This window comes from Ipomoea nil, unplaced genomic scaffold (assembly GCF_001879475.1).
Source record: "Ipomoea nil cultivar Tokyo-kokei standard unplaced genomic scaffold, Asagao_1.1 scaffold0177, whole genome shotgun sequence".
NCBI lineage: Eukaryota > Viridiplantae > Streptophyta > Magnoliopsida > Solanales > Convolvulaceae > Ipomoea > Ipomoea nil.
In genome coordinates, this window is record NW_017616605.1 from 272824 (window position 1) to 290447 (window position 17624).

Sequence of the window (17624 nt, forward strand, 5' to 3'; positions counted from 1 at the left end):
TGCTATTGCCGAGAATCGAACCTGATTTATTTTTTTAAGTGGGACGCACGTTTTTAATCAAAACGACGTCGTTTTGCATCGTATGCACCATGCGCATGGTGCATTCGGTTGCACAGCATAACTATTGTGTTGGACCTCTCTGTGCACAAAAATCCTAAAACCAACAGGTATAATTGGATTATATATCATATAAAGCCACAAATTAATGCATAATTTATTTTATGCTATCTATGGATTGGCTAGCATGTCGGTTTGGTCATGGACTTAGGACCCATTGAATGAATGTGATTTATTTTGGGTTTTGCACCGTTTTTTGTGATTAATTAAAATTGGAGTCTTTGTGCCTCTTATATATTACTAGTTATGACACGCGCTTTGCGCGATTAGACCAATGCCCAATATGTATTTATAAATTAGTGTTCCTTAATTGGTTAAAGTATTCATAATATATATATATATATATATATATATATATATATATATATATTATAATAATAATAATAATAATAATAATAATAATAATAAGAGAGAGAAAAATATGAAATTAATAAAAGATAAAGAAATAGTCTTGGTGCTTATATATTTTATTAAAAGATAAAGAAATTTGAAATAGCTAAATTAGAATTAAAGTAAGTAAAAACAAATAAACCACTAACTAAAGCTGACTATCTATAATGAAAAGAGTAGTAATTTTAGCAGAGTAAATTAAATTTTCTTAGTGCGTGTTTGTTGAGGCTTGAAATTGTCTTCTTCTTCTACATCTTTAGTGAAGTTGAGTTTCCTTTTTGTTGGTTTTGTGTTTATTGCATGTTGTTTACTTGTGGTAGTGAATGAGAATGAATCGTGCAATGATGTTATGGTATATGATACCATGTTTTTGCCTTGTTGTGTGTAGGATTGAAACCTCAATTGTATTATATATTCTTCATCTTGTAAGCGGTTATTGATATATGTTGAAATCGTAGCTGTTGACCCTGCAAGATGTTTATGTAGTTAGTCATATGTTAGTTTACTGTAAAACATGAGTGGTTGTGGGTGGTAAAGCAATGAAAATGTGCTTCAAAATACAACTCCTAATTGAAAATATAATGATCAGAATGGCTTTTCAATCTTCTAGTAAGATGGAATAACACTAAGGGTTGGCAAAATGAACATAAGCATCCACAAAATAGTTACCTCAAGTCTTTTCTCCCAATCTGCACCATAAAGGCTGCTTAGAATTGGACCAACCTTGAGAATGAAATGAGGAAGTTCTTTGAAAAAGATCATCATTAAAAAATGTAAGAATTTAATATCAATCAAACAAATGGACAAACTAAAATAAATACACGCATTATCTTCCTCACCTTTTTCTCTGCACATTGTTGATACAAGATAATCTAGTCTTGACAGAATGGTTCGATTTCATTGATTTGTAAGCCTATAACACAGACGCGTTAATGAGCCAAATTAGATGTGAAATAAACTGTTGAATTAAGCTTCAGATTAACATTGCTTACATAAGAAAAGATTCCTTAAGATTCCATCACACATATCAACACCTGCAAGAACATGAGAGGCTATCTGTAGTTGAATGATTAGCGATGGAGGGCCCATCATTAGGTCATCACCCACCAAAATAGTCTCCTCCATAGTTGGCTCAGCATCAACTATATGACCACAAGGCATAACAAATAGGATATGTCAAACCATGATAATCCATGATGCTACACATTCACTACATAATATACTACTCAGCCAAAACATATAATTCAATTTGCTGATAAAGGATCTCTTCTCCCTTTTTCATCCGAAATTCCAAATTACATCCATGTCAACCAAGCATAAGATATCTGGCTTTGTCCACTCTTATACAATTCAGCCTTATCCACTCTTATCTAAGTGAGTTCTTATCCAGTTATCCAACCTTAGGCACTCCTATCCAGTTGAACGGTAGATGTAATTGTTAGCCGGTGAAACTCATAATTTGAAAAGGCTGGAAAGCAAGGTAGGATTAAAGACATCAAAATGAGTTAATTTTTTCAGAAAATACAAAAATGGCAATATCAGTAATTACAGCATTATATGCATGATCTTATTGTAAGAGCTTTGGGCATTACAATCCAGTAGGAGTCTCTTCATTTCCACAAACTAAAGTAGGCAACTTCAGCTCTGTACCTCTTGGAGTCTTGGGACAGACAACTCTTAGCATATTGTCCTCAATAACATTATGTCATTCAAAATTCTCAAAAAAAAATATGAGGTACAAAATCAAGTTCTACTATAGCCAAACCCAAGGAGACCCAAAACACCAGACTTGCTTAACATCATCACCATTCAACAACTACCCTAGCCTTAAAAATAAAAAATAAAAATAAAATAAAAAAGAAGAAGAAGATGCCACAATCATCTCCTCCAACTGCAAAATTACAGTTGACATTTCCAATCTTTTACTGGAATTTTCAGTTAGTCAAAATTAAGCTGTAAAAAAGGGAATTTAAAAACAAGCAAAATCAAAAGGGAGCACAAATCACATCTGAAAATCCAGTCTTGATACACAAAGCAACAAAAAATCAATGTACAATTGATGACCTAATGAGAAATAATAAAATAAAAAGAATGAATGGAATTGAAAAACATTAGCTTGAATCTGAGAGCTTATTGAATTAAGAACTCGGGCAGAATTGAGTAGAACAGGATGAGCGTTTGCAGGAGCGAGGAACGGAGCAAGAGGAAGGGTACTGAGGCAACAGGGAGCTTATATGGAATGGCTGAAATCCTTGAAGAGCAACTACGAATCGTGCATTGAGGAGCTCGAAACGGGAAAGATCAAAGAGAAAGTGACGGAGGAGGTGACGCGGCTGATGCGGGAGATGGAGCCCATATCTGAGATCGCTTTGGCTTTGTTCAATTTTATTGTGCTTGTTGTGCTTCTCACGATCTCCTTCCTCCTCTTAACTCCGGCGGCGGCAGACGATCCCCTCTTTTTGTCGATTTTGCTGTGCTTGTTGTGCTTCTCCTTACTGCCATTCAATTTCATTAAAACTACAAATTTGCCACCGCCAACTTCAATTGACAGAAGCTGTTAAGTTTAACATTGTAAGTTTGCTATTAGTAAGAAGAATGAGGGTATATTAGGGTTTTAATTTGGTGATGTACAATTTCATGAACATAAAGTATGATCTTGTAGAGCATATTGTTGTACCGACATTTTTTAGTTCCCGTTAAGGGTCTAACAATATTCGCTTTTATTAAAGTTGTAGATTGTAATGTAAATCCTTCCCCGACATATGTACTCCTTTTATGGTAGATAGGATATGTTTGTACATAAACCACGAAAACTTCAAGAGTTGAAAATCCGAAGACTTCAAGAGTTAAAGACCCGAAAGCTATGTATGATGGAAGCCTACGTGTAATAGATAAGATTTTAATTTTTCACTATTTACTGTGCGCGGTCAAAATTAGTTGGCTCAATTTTGACCATTTAGAAGTCCATGACTGATATTGAGTTTACTTTTCAATGCACTTTATATTTGTGATATATGTGAAAATGTTGCATGAGTAAAGTGAAACTTAATAATTTATAAAAATCTTCCATATATTAAATATTAAGTTGTAAATGGTTAGGCATCAAGAGTTGAGACTATCTAATCGTGGCTTTCCACCATCGTAAGAAATCCAATATTTTTCCTAACACCGTAACACGGTGTCGGCTATGCCAACATAGGGGCAATGTGTTAGTTTAAAATATTTTGATTTTCTTATTCTGAAACATGTGATGTGCGTGGTAGCACTTAGAAACTTTACTTTTCAAGAAATTCCTAAAGGTGAGAAAAGTTGAAGTTCAAGTCTACTTTTTACCAGGATGGCGGGTTTGACTTAACTGAGTCCATTGGACTAAGATGCCCCTTAAGGTGAGGTTCAATGGGCCATGGAGCCTAAGTTTAATAAAATCAAATCATGCATGAAATGTATTGGTAAGAGTTGGCCACTTAAAAATTTTTCAAATTCCAAGATGCTCCTTAAGGTGAGGAATGAGATTAATTTTTAATACCTCAATTACCCATTAGAAATCTTCCAATGGGATTTCCGTTTCTTGCTTGGGAAGTGCATGATTCAAAAAATTTAGTGGGAGGTACTATTTCATTGTTTTTTGAAAATCGAATAGTTTAATAAAGAAACATGTATAATAATTAAAGTTATTTTCTGTATTTAGTTTTGAACTAGCTTTAAATCCTTTGTCAAAAATACTCGAAGAAGACAAATTTAATAGACCAATGCAAATTTCACAGATTGGCTCTGAAATTTGAGAATCGTTCTCAATCTTGAAAAGATGGATTGTGTTTTGATCCAAGATCCTCCAATTGGTATCTTACCAGATGATGCTGATGTTGATTAGCTTGCTGTTCATAATGCTGAAATTGCAGCGTTTGATAAGTGGAATGACGGTAATATGAACGCTAAGAGTTATATCCTCGCATCTATGACCAATGAGTTGCAACGTCAGCATTAAAAGATGTCTGACACAAAATCTATGGTCAATAACCTACACGAGTTGTATGGTAAGCACAATAGGATTGCATGTTATGAGGTTACCAAGGCCTTATTTCGGGCAAAACTACAAGATGGAGAGAATGTAGGAGATCATATCCTAAATATGATTGTCTTATTGGGGAGATTGGAAGAATTGGATATCTTCCTTGACACCGAGCTTGAAGTATACTTAATTCTACAGCCTCTTCTACATTCATTTGGGCCTTTCATAATGAATTTCCACATGAACAAGCTTCATTGTTCCAAATCTGATCTGCACAATATGTTGTGCACTGCTCATGCTACAATGAAGGGTATGCACGCTGATACAGTTCTTTTGGCCTCTTCCAAGTCAAAGAAGAAGAAAAAGAACAAGAAGGTTTCTAAAGAGAAACCAACTGGGGGAGTGACCAAAACAAAAGGGAAGGTTGCAAGTAAAGGAAAGTGTTTTCATTGCAACAAAGAAGGGCCTTGGAAAAGAAATTGCACAGAGTGCCTAAAGTCTTTGAAGGTCAAGGACAATGACAAAACTTCAGAAGGTATGCTCATTAATGAGACTAGCTAGTTTTTTAAATTGGTCTAAATAAATACTTCTGGGATAATAGATTCAGTAGCAACTTCACAGGTTTGTGTATCTGATAGACAATTTTAATAGTTCTCGCAAGTGCACGAATCAATTGTAGTTTTAGCGTGCTTTTAGCAAAGGGTCGAACCCACCGAAAATTGTAACAATGCAATTTAATTAATGAACTAAAAGAGTGAAAAGAGAGAATTTACAATTGCAGTAAATTAAACCAAATAGAAACAACTTAGAAAAATATAATAATCAAGAGCCAAGGAAATAGAATTGACAATTAAAATGGATTAACTAAATGAACTAGGAAGGCAGGAAAAATAATTGAATATAATATAGCATGGAAATAGTTCAACACCATTAATTAACAAAAAGCATATTGAGGAAAATAAAGAATTACCGTATAACAATTGTTGTTGTCGAAGAATGAATATGTTTGTTGATTCAACAAATCAAGAATTGAACTTTGGTAATCAAATGGCAAAAATATTAAATGAATGCACTGACAAGAAAAACAATATTTAAACGGAAAGAACAAAGCTTATCTCTCAACAATAATCAATTAATCATACAAACAAATTAATAATTATAGAGAGTAAAGACAATAAAGAATTGCCGTGTGAAGGTTGTTGCTGCAAATGTAATCTTCTTCATCATATTCGCAACCCGCCAAATCCAAAGCTGCTACACCAGACCAGAAACTGCTATGAACCACCGGAAATCTCTGGGAGGTCAATTGATGACGAAGAAGAACCTTGGCCTCCATTATATACACCCAGCCTCAACCGTTACCTCCGCTCTTCGATAGGATCGCCCAAAGGAATCGGATCGCTTGGAGCTCGACCGATGCTTTGGTTCGCTGCTGTGTTTTGTCCGCCTCTCTCTCAGGGCCGGATTTTAGGTTTTTGGGGCCCTGTTCTGGTAAATAACTGAGGCCCTCCAAAATCATAATTTTTAATATGCAAGTTTCGAACCTTTAACCTCCCAGTAAAAATACAATAAATACACATTGCTATCATCTCTTCATAGAACCTTTTAAGTTTAATTGAAAACTTTTAATTTTTATATCTAAACTAGCTCAGTAAATATTAAATATTGGACCTCTAAAATTTGGGGCCCCTCTAAAACTGGGGGCCCTGTGCGGTAGCCCAGCTTGCACAGCCTAAAATCCGGCCCTGCTCTCTCTCGCTCAGCAATTCAGCATCGTTGATTGGCTTCGGGGAAACCTACGCCTCTCATTTATCAGCTTTGTTGACACGGTCTTGTCTGACCTATTTTATTAACTAAACTAAAATAATAATAGTAATAGTAATAATAATAGTAATAATAATAATAATAATAATAATAATAATAATAATAATAAAAAAGTTATTAGAGACCATATATAACTAAATTACATTTATTAAACTCCTGCTGATGTACTACTAAAATGAATAATATTAATAATATTATTATTAAATTAGGATCAAGGAACTAGACTGACAGAATTCAAATAATAAATAAATTTATAATAAATCTACCTATGACAATAATAAATAAAATAGATATAAAATTAATCAATTATTGTATATTACATATAAATAGATTATTAAAAATAACACTAAAAATAATGTTTATCAGTATCGTTGCAGGATCTGAGAAGAAGTAGAGAGGCGACTAAAGATAAGATTGTTCTAAGGATGGGAAATGGAGCAAGAGTAACTACTGTGAAGACTTAGTATTAGCCTCTTATTATATATCTCTGGTTATTATATTTTTCTGGTTGATATTTCTCATTTGCCTAGTCTTGTGGTTAGGTATAACCACACCTCAATTTATGGCTCTGTAACTCTATATAAAGCTTTGTACATACTGGGAATAAACTACAGCTTTCATATTCTATTATGGTATCAAAGCCTACACTTTAGCGAGAAAAATACATTTTTTCCCTCTCCCCTCTCCTCCTCCCTATCGCTAGTCATGGCTGCTACCAACACCCCTATCATAACTCACCTTCACGCCCCAACCCAGTTACCAATTAAACTTACATCCTCGAACTTTCCCATTTGGAAGAAACAGGTCGAGTCTACTCTTATAGGTCTCGACCTCCTGGGCTACATCATAGCCTCTACTACAGCTCCGACAAAGTACTCTGATACAGCTCGCACTGAAATTAATCCCGCCTACACAGCTTGGTTCAGGAAGGATCAAATCATTCTAAGTGCCATTCTCGGCAGTCTTTCCGATGTCCTGCAACCGGTTATCTCGTCGGCTGCTTCTGCAAGTGATGCATGGACACGTCTGTCCACTAGTTGTACCGCTACGTCGAGGGGACATGTGGTGTCTCTAAAAGCAAAACTTAGCCAAAAGTTGATGTTATCACATCTGTGCTTGTTTTTATGGTTATTTTGAATCATCACAGTAATTAAGCTCTTTAATTTTGCTTATTTAATACATGTTTTCCTTGCTATTATCATTTAATTATGGTTCGCACTTGTTTTGAATATTTTACGGTGTTTGTTAGTGTTTTTGAACCATTTTAGGTCGAAGATATGACCAATGGGAGTTCAAGGATGAGTTTGGAGCAATTTTGGATGAGTTCGGGGCCCAGTGGACTCGACACGTCGAAATTTTCCAGTAGCTAATTAATTCACGCACAGGAAGTCTCGACGCGTCGAGAAAATTCTCGACGCGTCGAATATGCGTCTGTTTCTGGGATAAAAACAGACGCCTAAAGTGGCGCGGATAAAAAAATAGACGCTTAAAGTGGCGCAGCTGGGCAAAATTCAATACAAGCGCGAGATCTCTTTTCCTAATATCAATTGCGCGGATTTCAAGGCTCATATCTCCATATTAAAAGTTAGCAATTCAAGGAATCTTCCAAATTCTAAATATCATTAAAGACGACAATTTCTTTATTTAAATATAGGAATTAGAATTTGAGTCCAATTTGGTACAAGATTCCTATTTCATCTCAACTTTGTACCCACTATAAAATCCCTCCTTCCTCAACCCTAATGGGAGGACGGAGACGAAGAGAATTCAGAGATTCTTGGAGACAAGAAAGAGAGAAATCAAGAGCCACAAGTTGTCTTGGAAAGCAAGAAGAAGACTAGGGAGGTTTGGGAAAATCGTCTGGTTAATTCTTGTTCTCTTTTGATGATTTGTAATTCTTTATTTATATTTGCTATGTATAATTTAGTCATGCTTGGCTAAATTCTTTAGAGATTCTTGGGTAAAAGTGTTTATGAACCTATGTGCCTGAGCTCTCAGTTTCTTTAAAATATTATTATTTGGGTTTAATACTTGTGTTGCAATCGTGACAATATTGTTTGATGCTTGTAATTAATGGCCATAGTTACTAGCTTCATAGCCATGTTTGTGTCACCAGTGGGAGTTGGGGCATAAATTAGGGCACACATGATTGCACCTAATGGTTGGTCCTTGGGAAAGGGGAACTTATTAGGGGAAGTTTATTCTAGATTATTGCGGAGATGGTAGTAATTAGGAATAATTGAATGCTGATCTTTGATCTTATTGGGTGTTTAAGCCATGGGAGTGGAAATTCACTAGGAATAGAGATTACGGGAGTAATTCGATTCCACTTTGCATTCCCACACAAATCTTAATTCCAAACTAAATATTGCAAACGATAATTGGCACTAGGTGATTAAATACTTGAATCCCATGAATCTCAACTTCTCTCTAATTGTTTTCAAAATCCTGAACCTCTGTTTTATTTTATTTATTTTATGCCAATCAATCATCTAAGTAATTGTTAGGATTAGCTCTAATAAATAAGTTAGTAACTAGTGCTTGATACAACCACTTCCCTGTGGATCGATAACTCGTACTCCGAGAATTATTTGTTTGCAAATATACTACGCATCAAATTGGCGCCGTTGCCGGGGAAGTGGCGTTTCTAGTATTAACATTAGTGAAATCTTTATTCTAGGAGACTAGTCCATTTTAATTTTTTTTATTTTATTTTATTCTATTTTGCTAACCTATAACAAGTTCATTGTTTTGAGTGTGATTTAGTTTATGGATAGATATGCATTCCAAGGAACCATGCCACCGTTTTACCCTCCTTCTCAAGGTTATGAGATGAGTTGGAATATGAATCGAGAATATGGAGGAATGGAACAACAGTTCCCTTTCTCAAATTTTGCCAACTCTAGTCAAGGATATTATCAAGAAAGTTCATATCAAACATCACAACCCCAATGGTGCTCATTTTGTGGTGGGAATCACTTTGTGGAAAATTGTTACATGCTCAACCCCACCAACCATATCCCTCAACAATCTACTCAAGGATTTTGTGCCAACATGAGTCAAGCTACTTATCAAAGATGCACACCACCTACTCCACAACCCTCATGGTGCATGATATGTGGTGGACCTCATGAGGCGGAAAATTGCTTTATCATGGATCCCAATTACAAGTATCAAGGGCAAGCTCAAGAGTTGCCGTACCAAGAGTTTCAACAAGATTGTCAATCACTTGACCAAATAATTGAGATGAAGTCCAAAGAGACCAAGATAATGCAATTGTGCTCGAAATATCTGGAGTTACAAGATCACATGAAAGCTCAACTTGATCACATGAATGCTCGACTCGATCACATGATGGCTCGACAGCAAGATTTGACAATTCAAGAGCCACTTCAAGATTTATTTAATGGAGAGGTTCTAGAAGAGTTGCTCTTGCCAAATGAAGGTCATGAAGTTGAGAGAAATAAAAAGGATGATGAGGATCTTAGAGAGGGAGATGAAGAAATATTTGATAAATGCATTGAGATGGAGACACCAAGCTGGGAGGAAAATGTAGAGTTGCAAGGTAATGATGGCAAGGAACATATAGAGAGTTGCCCATTAGATGAGGAAGTTCTTAATGGAGCACATGATTTGAATGAGGATGTCTCACCAATGGAGAACACTTCCCTTGGAGAGAACTTCAGAGAAATTTTGAATTTGGGAAGCATTGGAGTTCTTAAGGATAATGGCACACATTTGCCTATCTATATATCCAATGATTCCCAATACTTGCTGGTTCATGTGAATGATCCGAGACTCTCATTACTTGTTGAACAAAAGAGTGTTGAAAAAGAAGGAAAAGAGAATGGAGGCATAATTCTTGATTCGGGCAAATGTGGTTCCTTACATGATGACGTGAAGGGTTCGAGCTTGAGAGAGTTTATAAATGGACACCACTTGAAGAAATACTTGGAAGAGAAAGTTGATGGAAAGAAGGGGATTTTTCTTCTCCAATCACTTGATGGCTAGAGAGGTAACGTCGAGCTAACGACGTTAAATTTAGCGCTTCATGGGAGGCACCCCATGTTATCTTTTATTACTTTCCCTATTTATTTATTGCTTTCTAGTTTCGTCTTATTTAGTTTTATTATTTTCTAGTTCGTGATTATTTTATTGCTTTTTAGTTTTCTCTTTTCTCTTGTTCTCCTTTTCTTTTATTTTGCATCAGGGATGATGCAAAGTTTTAAGTGTGAGGGGGAGGAATCATTAATTTGGGGATATTTCTAAAATTTTTAAAATTTTTGCTTTTGCTTGGATGACTCATATGTTATTTTTGGTGAATAAGTTACTTGTCTTAGCATGCAGTTACAATTACTCTCTCTTGTTGGTTTGTGGTTTGTTTTAGTGGTGCTTGCTGCATCTCAATTTGTGATGGATGATTTGAGGTGTAACACATATTTGATCTATTCCCTTGCCAAGAGCTTTGTTAACCACTTAATAATTGGATTAATTCTTGATCTTGTGTTTTGCATTGATAGTGAAGGCTTATGTGAGATTCCGGTCATGGGTGTTTTGCTAGAACTTGCCTCATTACTCCCTAAGTGATGTGTAAGTTTTGCATGTTTTGAAGTGATTTAGGCCATTTTTGTTTAGCCATAGCCTTTAAACCTGTCCCTATATATATTTTTATCCTTCGTATCCCCATTGTGCCTTTTGTTTGTTTAAATAAGTGCTAAGCACTTATCCCCTCTTTGTGATTGTTTTTCTTTGATTTACCCCATTATTATAACCCTTAGCCCGTGGCCAAATATTTCCCTTCCACCCTTGAGAGAATGAAACTTTTATCTTCATCTTTTCCGTAAGAAGAGTTTTATGGAGTTGTGCTACGAAAAAAAGCAGCTAGTGTTACAAATGTTCAAGTGTGGAGGTCATGAAAGTTTGGATTAAAATTATCTTTCTATATCCAAAAGAAGTCCAAAGACAAAGAAAAGAATGAGAAAAAAAAAAAAAAAAAGAGATTGAAAGTTTTTGAGTTTGGATCCCCACTTTACCAAAGAGTTGCTAAGTTCTTAAAAGAAATTTGCTCCTTGGAATTATGATTATCTCATCTCTTCCAAATTTTGAAAAGTTTAGATAAATTGTGACATTCTCTCTTTTTGATTAATTTTTCCATACCACTTCTTTGTCAGCCGTCACCCGTAGCCCCATTACAAGCTTAATAAAGTCCTATTTGATCTTAGCATGCATTCTTAGATTTGATCTAGGGGAGTATGAAGGGCAAGCCTATGGGATCTCATTCTTGAGTCGTGTCTTGCATAATCTCAACTGAGTACTTGTACACAATTGATCCTCACACACTTTAAATTCTTGGCGCTCGGTTTTTGGTTTGGAAATGGGTCTCTTATGTGCCAAACTAATTTGATTCTTGAAGCTTGTTGTTTTGTAGCAAGTTGGTTGGTGGTTTGAAAGGTTGTGCAAGAGAGAGCATGAGTAATTTGTATGTTTTGACTTGTGATTTTATTCCTTAGTTTTGCTTGAGGACAAGCAAAAGCTTAAGTGTGAGGGGGTGATGTTATCACATCTGTGCTTGTTTTTATGGTTATTTTGAATCATCACAGTAATTAAGCTCTTTAATTTTGCTTATTTAATACATGTTTTCCTTGCTATTATCATTTAATTATGGTTCGCACTTGTTTTGAATATTTTACGGTGTTTGTTAGTGTTTTTGAACCATTTTAGGTCGAAGATATGATCAAGGGGAGTTCAAGGATGAGTTTGGAGCAATTTTGGATGAGTTCGGGGCCCAGTGGACTTGACGCGTCGAGCCAAGGGCTCGACACGTCGAAATTTTCCAGTAGCTAATTAATTCACGCACAGGAAGTCTCGACGCGTCGAGAAAATTCTCGACGCGTCGAATATGCGTCTGTTTCTGGGATAAAAACAGACGCCTAAAGTGGCGCGGATAAAAAAATAGACACTTAAAGTGGCGCAGCTGGGCAAAATTCAATACAAGCGCGAGATCTCTTTTCCTAATATCAATTGAGCGGATTTCAAGGCTCATATCTCCATATTAAAAGTTAGCAATTCAAGGAATCTTCCAAATTCTAAATATCATTAAAGACGACAATTTCTTTATTTAAATATAGGAATTAGAATTTGAGTCCAATTTGGTACAAGATTCCTATTTCATCTCAACTTTGTACCCACTATAAAATCCCTCCTTCCTCAACCCTAATGGGAGGACGGAGACGAAGAGAATTCAGAGATTCTTGGAGACAAGAAAGAGAGAAATCAAGTGCCACAAGTTGTCTTGGAAAGCAAGAAGAAGACTAGGGAGGTTTGGGAAAATCGTCTGGTTAATTCTTGTTCTCTTTTGATGATTTGTAATTCTTTATTTATATTTGCTATGTATAATTTAGTCATGCTTGGCTAAATTCTTTAGAGATTCTTGGGTAAAAGTGTTTATGAACCTATGTGCCTGAGCTCTCAGTTTCTTTAAAATATTATTATTTGGGTTTAATACTTGTGTTGCAATCGTGACAATATTGTTTGATGCTTGTAATTAATGGCCATAGTTACTAGCTTCATAGCCATGTTTGTGTCACCAATGGGAGTTGGGGCATAAATTAGGGCACACACGATTGCACCTAATGGTTGGTCCTTGGGAAAGGGGAACTTATTAGGGGAAGTTTATTCTAGATTATTGCTCATCGGGAGATGGTAGTAATTAGGAATAATTGAATGCTGATCTTTGATCTTATTGGGTGTTTAAGCCATGGGAGTGGAAATTCACTAGGAATAGAGATTACGGGAGTAATTCGATTCCACTTTGCATTCCCACACAAATCTTAATTCCAAACTAAATATTGCAAACGATAATTGGCACTAGGTGATTAAATACTTGAATCCCATGAATCTCAACTTCTCTCTAATTGTTTTCAAAATCCTGAACCTCTGTTTTATTTTATTTATTTTATGCCAATCAATCATCTAAGTAATTGTTAGGATTAGCTCTAATGAATAAGTTAGTAACTAGTGCTTGATACAACCACTTCCCTGTGGATCGATAACTCGTACTCCGAGAATTATTTGTTTGCAAATATACTACGCATCAAAAGTCCTAGGTCCAACCGGTCTATTGACTCGTACATGAGGGAAATGTGAGCCAATGCCGACGATTTGGCTCTTGCTCAAAGTCCTATGAGCGAAGAAAACCTCGTGGTTCATATATTCACGCAACTTGGGGATGAATACAACCCCATTTTGGCGGCTCTTCGCGTGCGAACCGAGACTATCTCATTTAGTGAGTTGCACGATGTGCTCACTAATTTTGAGAGGTTGATGAAAGATAATGAAGTTGTCTCGCACATCCATATGCCGGTTGCGAATGCCACACAACGGCGGTATAATGGTTCAGCTGACTTCCAATCTCAAACTTACAATCGACGTGGCAGAGGGCGACACAACTAGGTAAAGAATAACGGCAACCGGTCTGCCAGGTACTGTAAATTTATTGTGAGTATCCAGGGCACGACACCAAATTCTGCTTAAAACTAACCACGTTTTTGAAGGAGAATGATGTGGCTATGCTTGAGCCGCGCAACACCGCTCGGTAGTCTCCGTCGGTTCATGCTACATCAACCGTAGCTTCGCCTACTCAGTCCTGGCTCATGGACTCCGGAGCCTCGCATCACACGGTCAATGATGCCACGTCGCTTCACGCTCTGGCGGACTACACCGGACCGGACGAAATCATGCTGGGTGACGGTAAGTCACTACGTATCTCACACACTGGGTCAGTTTCTATACCATCGAATAATCGGTCCCTCATATTGTCTAATGTTTTGTGTGTTCCGAGTTTGCACAAAAATCTTGTTTCTGTTTCCAAATTCTGTAGAACTAACTCAGTTTCTGTTGAATTCTTTGACACATATTTTGTGGTTAAGGATCGGCAATCGGGAACTCCTCTTGTACAGGGTCCAGTCGTGAGCAAGGTTGTAAAAATTGGCCTAGGCGGCGCCTAGGCGCTAGGCGCCCCTAGGCCTTGCCGTTTTCACTAGTAGGCGGTGAAAACTCGCCCGGCCGACTTAGGCGGTCAAAGTCGGCCTAGGCGGTCAAAATCGGACGAGTCGGTCAAAATCGGCTGGGTCGGTCAACTTGACCGAGTCGGCCGATTTGACCGAATAATTTCAATTTTATTTATTTTTGGATTTTTTGCTCAAAACGACGTCGTTTTGAGCAAAAAACCAAAAAAAAATAAATTAAATTTATTGAATTGTCAAACTGAAGTAAACCCTATCTCAAACTCCCCGACACTTCTTTTGTTCTTCATCTCTTCTCTCCGTCGAACTCTTCACTCTCCAACGTGCGATTGTGCGAACAGATGCCCGTCCGGCGTCAGTCGATGCTCCAGCGTGCGAGACGAACTGAAGCTCCGGTGTGCGTCTGCTGAAGTGCCGAACTGAATCTCTGCTGCTCCGGTGTCCGCTGCTGAATTATCTCACTGCCGTGATTGCCGTCTTTCGTCCGTCTTCCGTCTGCTTCTAAGTTCTACCTCACTGCCGTCTGCTCCTTCCTCACTGCTGCAACTCTCTGTAAGTTTTTTTTTTTGTTTGTTTTATTAATTTCTTAATTTGTTATTTACTTATTTTTGCTATTAGCCAGTAAGCTATTATCTATAATTAAATATTCTACACAATTACACATAGACATACACCAAGCAGTATTAACTATTAAACCAGTAACTAGTAAGCACTGTGCAGTATCTATAATTCTATATTCTATAATTTCATTATCAAGATTCATTTCATATTTGTAATTTGTCTTTATTTGTTAATTGACTAATTGTTACTTCAATACTTTGTTAGTCAAAATGCATGAATTATGATTCAATGATGAATTGATGATTAGTGATTTAGTGATAGATGTTCGATGGTGAATTTTGGATTATAAATTTGTTAATTGTAAATGTGAAATGATGTGTAATTTGTTAACTAGTAATTTTATTGTGTAATGTACTAAATTACTAATGTGTATGTTTTTTTAGTGATAATGGCTTCATCAAGTGCTTCAGTTACTCAAAGTATTGGATCTTCGGAAGCATCCGCACTTAAAAGGAGATCAAATGATGTAGGATGGGATTATGGTAGCTTAGTTGATGCAAAAAATTTGGATAGAGTAAAATGTTTGTTGTGCTGGAAAGTTTTATCCGGTGGAGTGTATAGAATAAAAGAGCATATTGCTCATATACAAGGAAATGTTGCTCCATGTTCTAAAGCTACTAAACATGATCAACTTAAGTGTAGGAATGCAATCAATGAAGCGAAGATGAGAAGGAAAAATAAAAAAGTTAGTGAAGATAATTTAAGAGCCGGGGTGAATATTGATAGTAGAAGTGAGTCAATTGATGTTGACGAGTTGCAAGGGTCTCTTGGATCTATGAAGCCACCACGTTCACTTGGCCCAATGGATAAGTTTGCAAGTGGCATCAATCCCGATCCTTCAATGAATTTAGGAAAGACATTGCAACAACAACGTATTGATGGTGCACTATGGAAGGAAAGGACAAATAGAGTGAAAGAATATATATGTAGATGGGCATATGAGGCCGCTATTCCTTTTCATGCATTTGAAAGAGATAGCTTCAAGATGATGTTAGAAGCAATTGGACAATTCGGTCCCGGAGTTGAATCACCAAGTAGATATGAGATGAGTGAAACATTCTTGAAAAAAGAAGTTGATAAAGTGAAAGAGTCTTTGAAGATACATGAAGAGGAGTGGAAGCAAAATGGATGCTCAATCATGACGGATGCTTGGACCGATAGAAAGAGAAGAAGTGTAATGAATTTGTGTGTGAATTCAAGTTTAGGCACCGTTTTCCTTTCTTCTAAAGAATGTTCACTTGATTCACACACAAGTGAATATATTTATGAGTTTGTTGAGCATGGCATTGAACAAGTTGGATTTGAAAATGTTGTTCAAGTTGTCACGGATAATGCCTCAAACAACATGGGAGCTTCGAAGTTGTTGAAAGAGAAGAGGCCAACCATCTTTTGGACTTCTTGTGCCACCCACACGATAAATCTAATGCTTCAAAGCATTGGAAATCTCTCAAGGTACAAGAAAGTCCTTGATCAAGCAAAGGCTTTAACGATCTTTATATATGCTCATCACAAGACTTTGGCAATGATGAGAACTTTCACAAAGAAGAGAGATATAGTGAGGCCCGGTGTGACTAGATTTGCATCTTCATTCCTTACTTTGCAAAGTTTAGCCGAGAAGAAGATTGAATTAAGGGCAATGTTTTCTAGCAATGAATGGGAGGCATGTAAATTTTCCAATATGGCTAAAGGGAAGGTAGCACACTCAACCGTAACGAGTATGGGATTTTGGCAAGGTGTAACGGCATGTTTGAAGGTTTTTGCACCATTGGTGAGAGTACTTCGACTTGTTGATTGTGATAACAAGCCATCAATGGGGTTTGTATATGGTGAGCTTATGAGAGCAAAAGAGGAAATCAAACATGCTTTGTCCGATGTCCCAAGGAACTATAAATCGATTATTGACATTATTGAAGAAAAAATGAAAGATAGGCTTGACTCTCCACCCTTCATTTGATGGCATATTTGTTGAATCCTTATTACCATTATAAGGATCCACAACTTCATTTGGACGAAGTTGTAGGTGTTGGAGTTGTTGATTTTTGTGATATTCTATTCGTCAATGATTTTGACATGCAAAATAAGATTTTAAGTGAAGAATTGCCAAAATATAAGAAGATGGAGGGGATGTTTGGAAGAAGCATCGCAATCAAAGCATGTGAGGTGAATGATGACAACTTTAATCCCGGTAAGTCATTCTTTATTCTTTAATACTTTATTGTTTACTTAATTATATTTATTTAGTTATATTTAATTATTTATTAATTATTATGAACTTTGTTTTGTAGCAAATTGGTGGTCAACTTTTGGTACCTCAACCCCTTTATTGAGAAGAATAGCCATAAAGATTTTTTCTTTAACATCTAGTTCTTCGGGGTGTGAAAGAAATTGGAGCACATTTGAAGGGGTTAGTAACTTAATATGATATTTTAATATTTTATTTAGTTTGTTATCAACTTGAAGTTAATATAAATATGAATTATGATAGTTAATATTTTATTAATCATTATTTAAACTTTTGAATATTTTTATTACTTGAATTATAGATACATACAAAGAAGAGAAATAAACTTGAATCAAACCGTCTCAACAATTTAGTTTTTGTCTAATTTAATGCTACTTTGATGAACAAGAACAAGCAA

General features: G+C 36.2%; 2 protein-coding genes across 2 annotated transcripts; both read left to right on the forward strand.

Annotated features, from left to right (window-relative positions):
- The first annotated feature begins 4701 nt into the window (after window positions 1-4701).
- Window positions 4702-6785, forward strand: LOC109178560. The gene is made up of 2 exons (XM_019328167.1): window positions 4702-5051; window positions 6718-6785. The coding sequence occupies exons 1-2, from the start codon at window positions 4745-4747 to the stop codon at window positions 6732-6734; spliced, it is 324 nt and encodes a 107-aa protein (XP_019183712.1). The 5' UTR covers window positions 4702-4744; the 3' UTR covers window positions 6735-6785.
- Window positions 6786-15373: 8588 nt separating this feature from the next.
- Window positions 15374-16943, forward strand: LOC109178487. Its single transcript, XM_019328119.1, has one exon. It carries the CDS (start codon window positions 15374-15376, stop codon window positions 16937-16939), a length of 1566 nt encoding a protein of 521 aa, XP_019183664.1. The 3' UTR covers window positions 16940-16943.
- The last annotated feature ends 681 nt before the right edge of the window (window positions 16944-17624 follow it).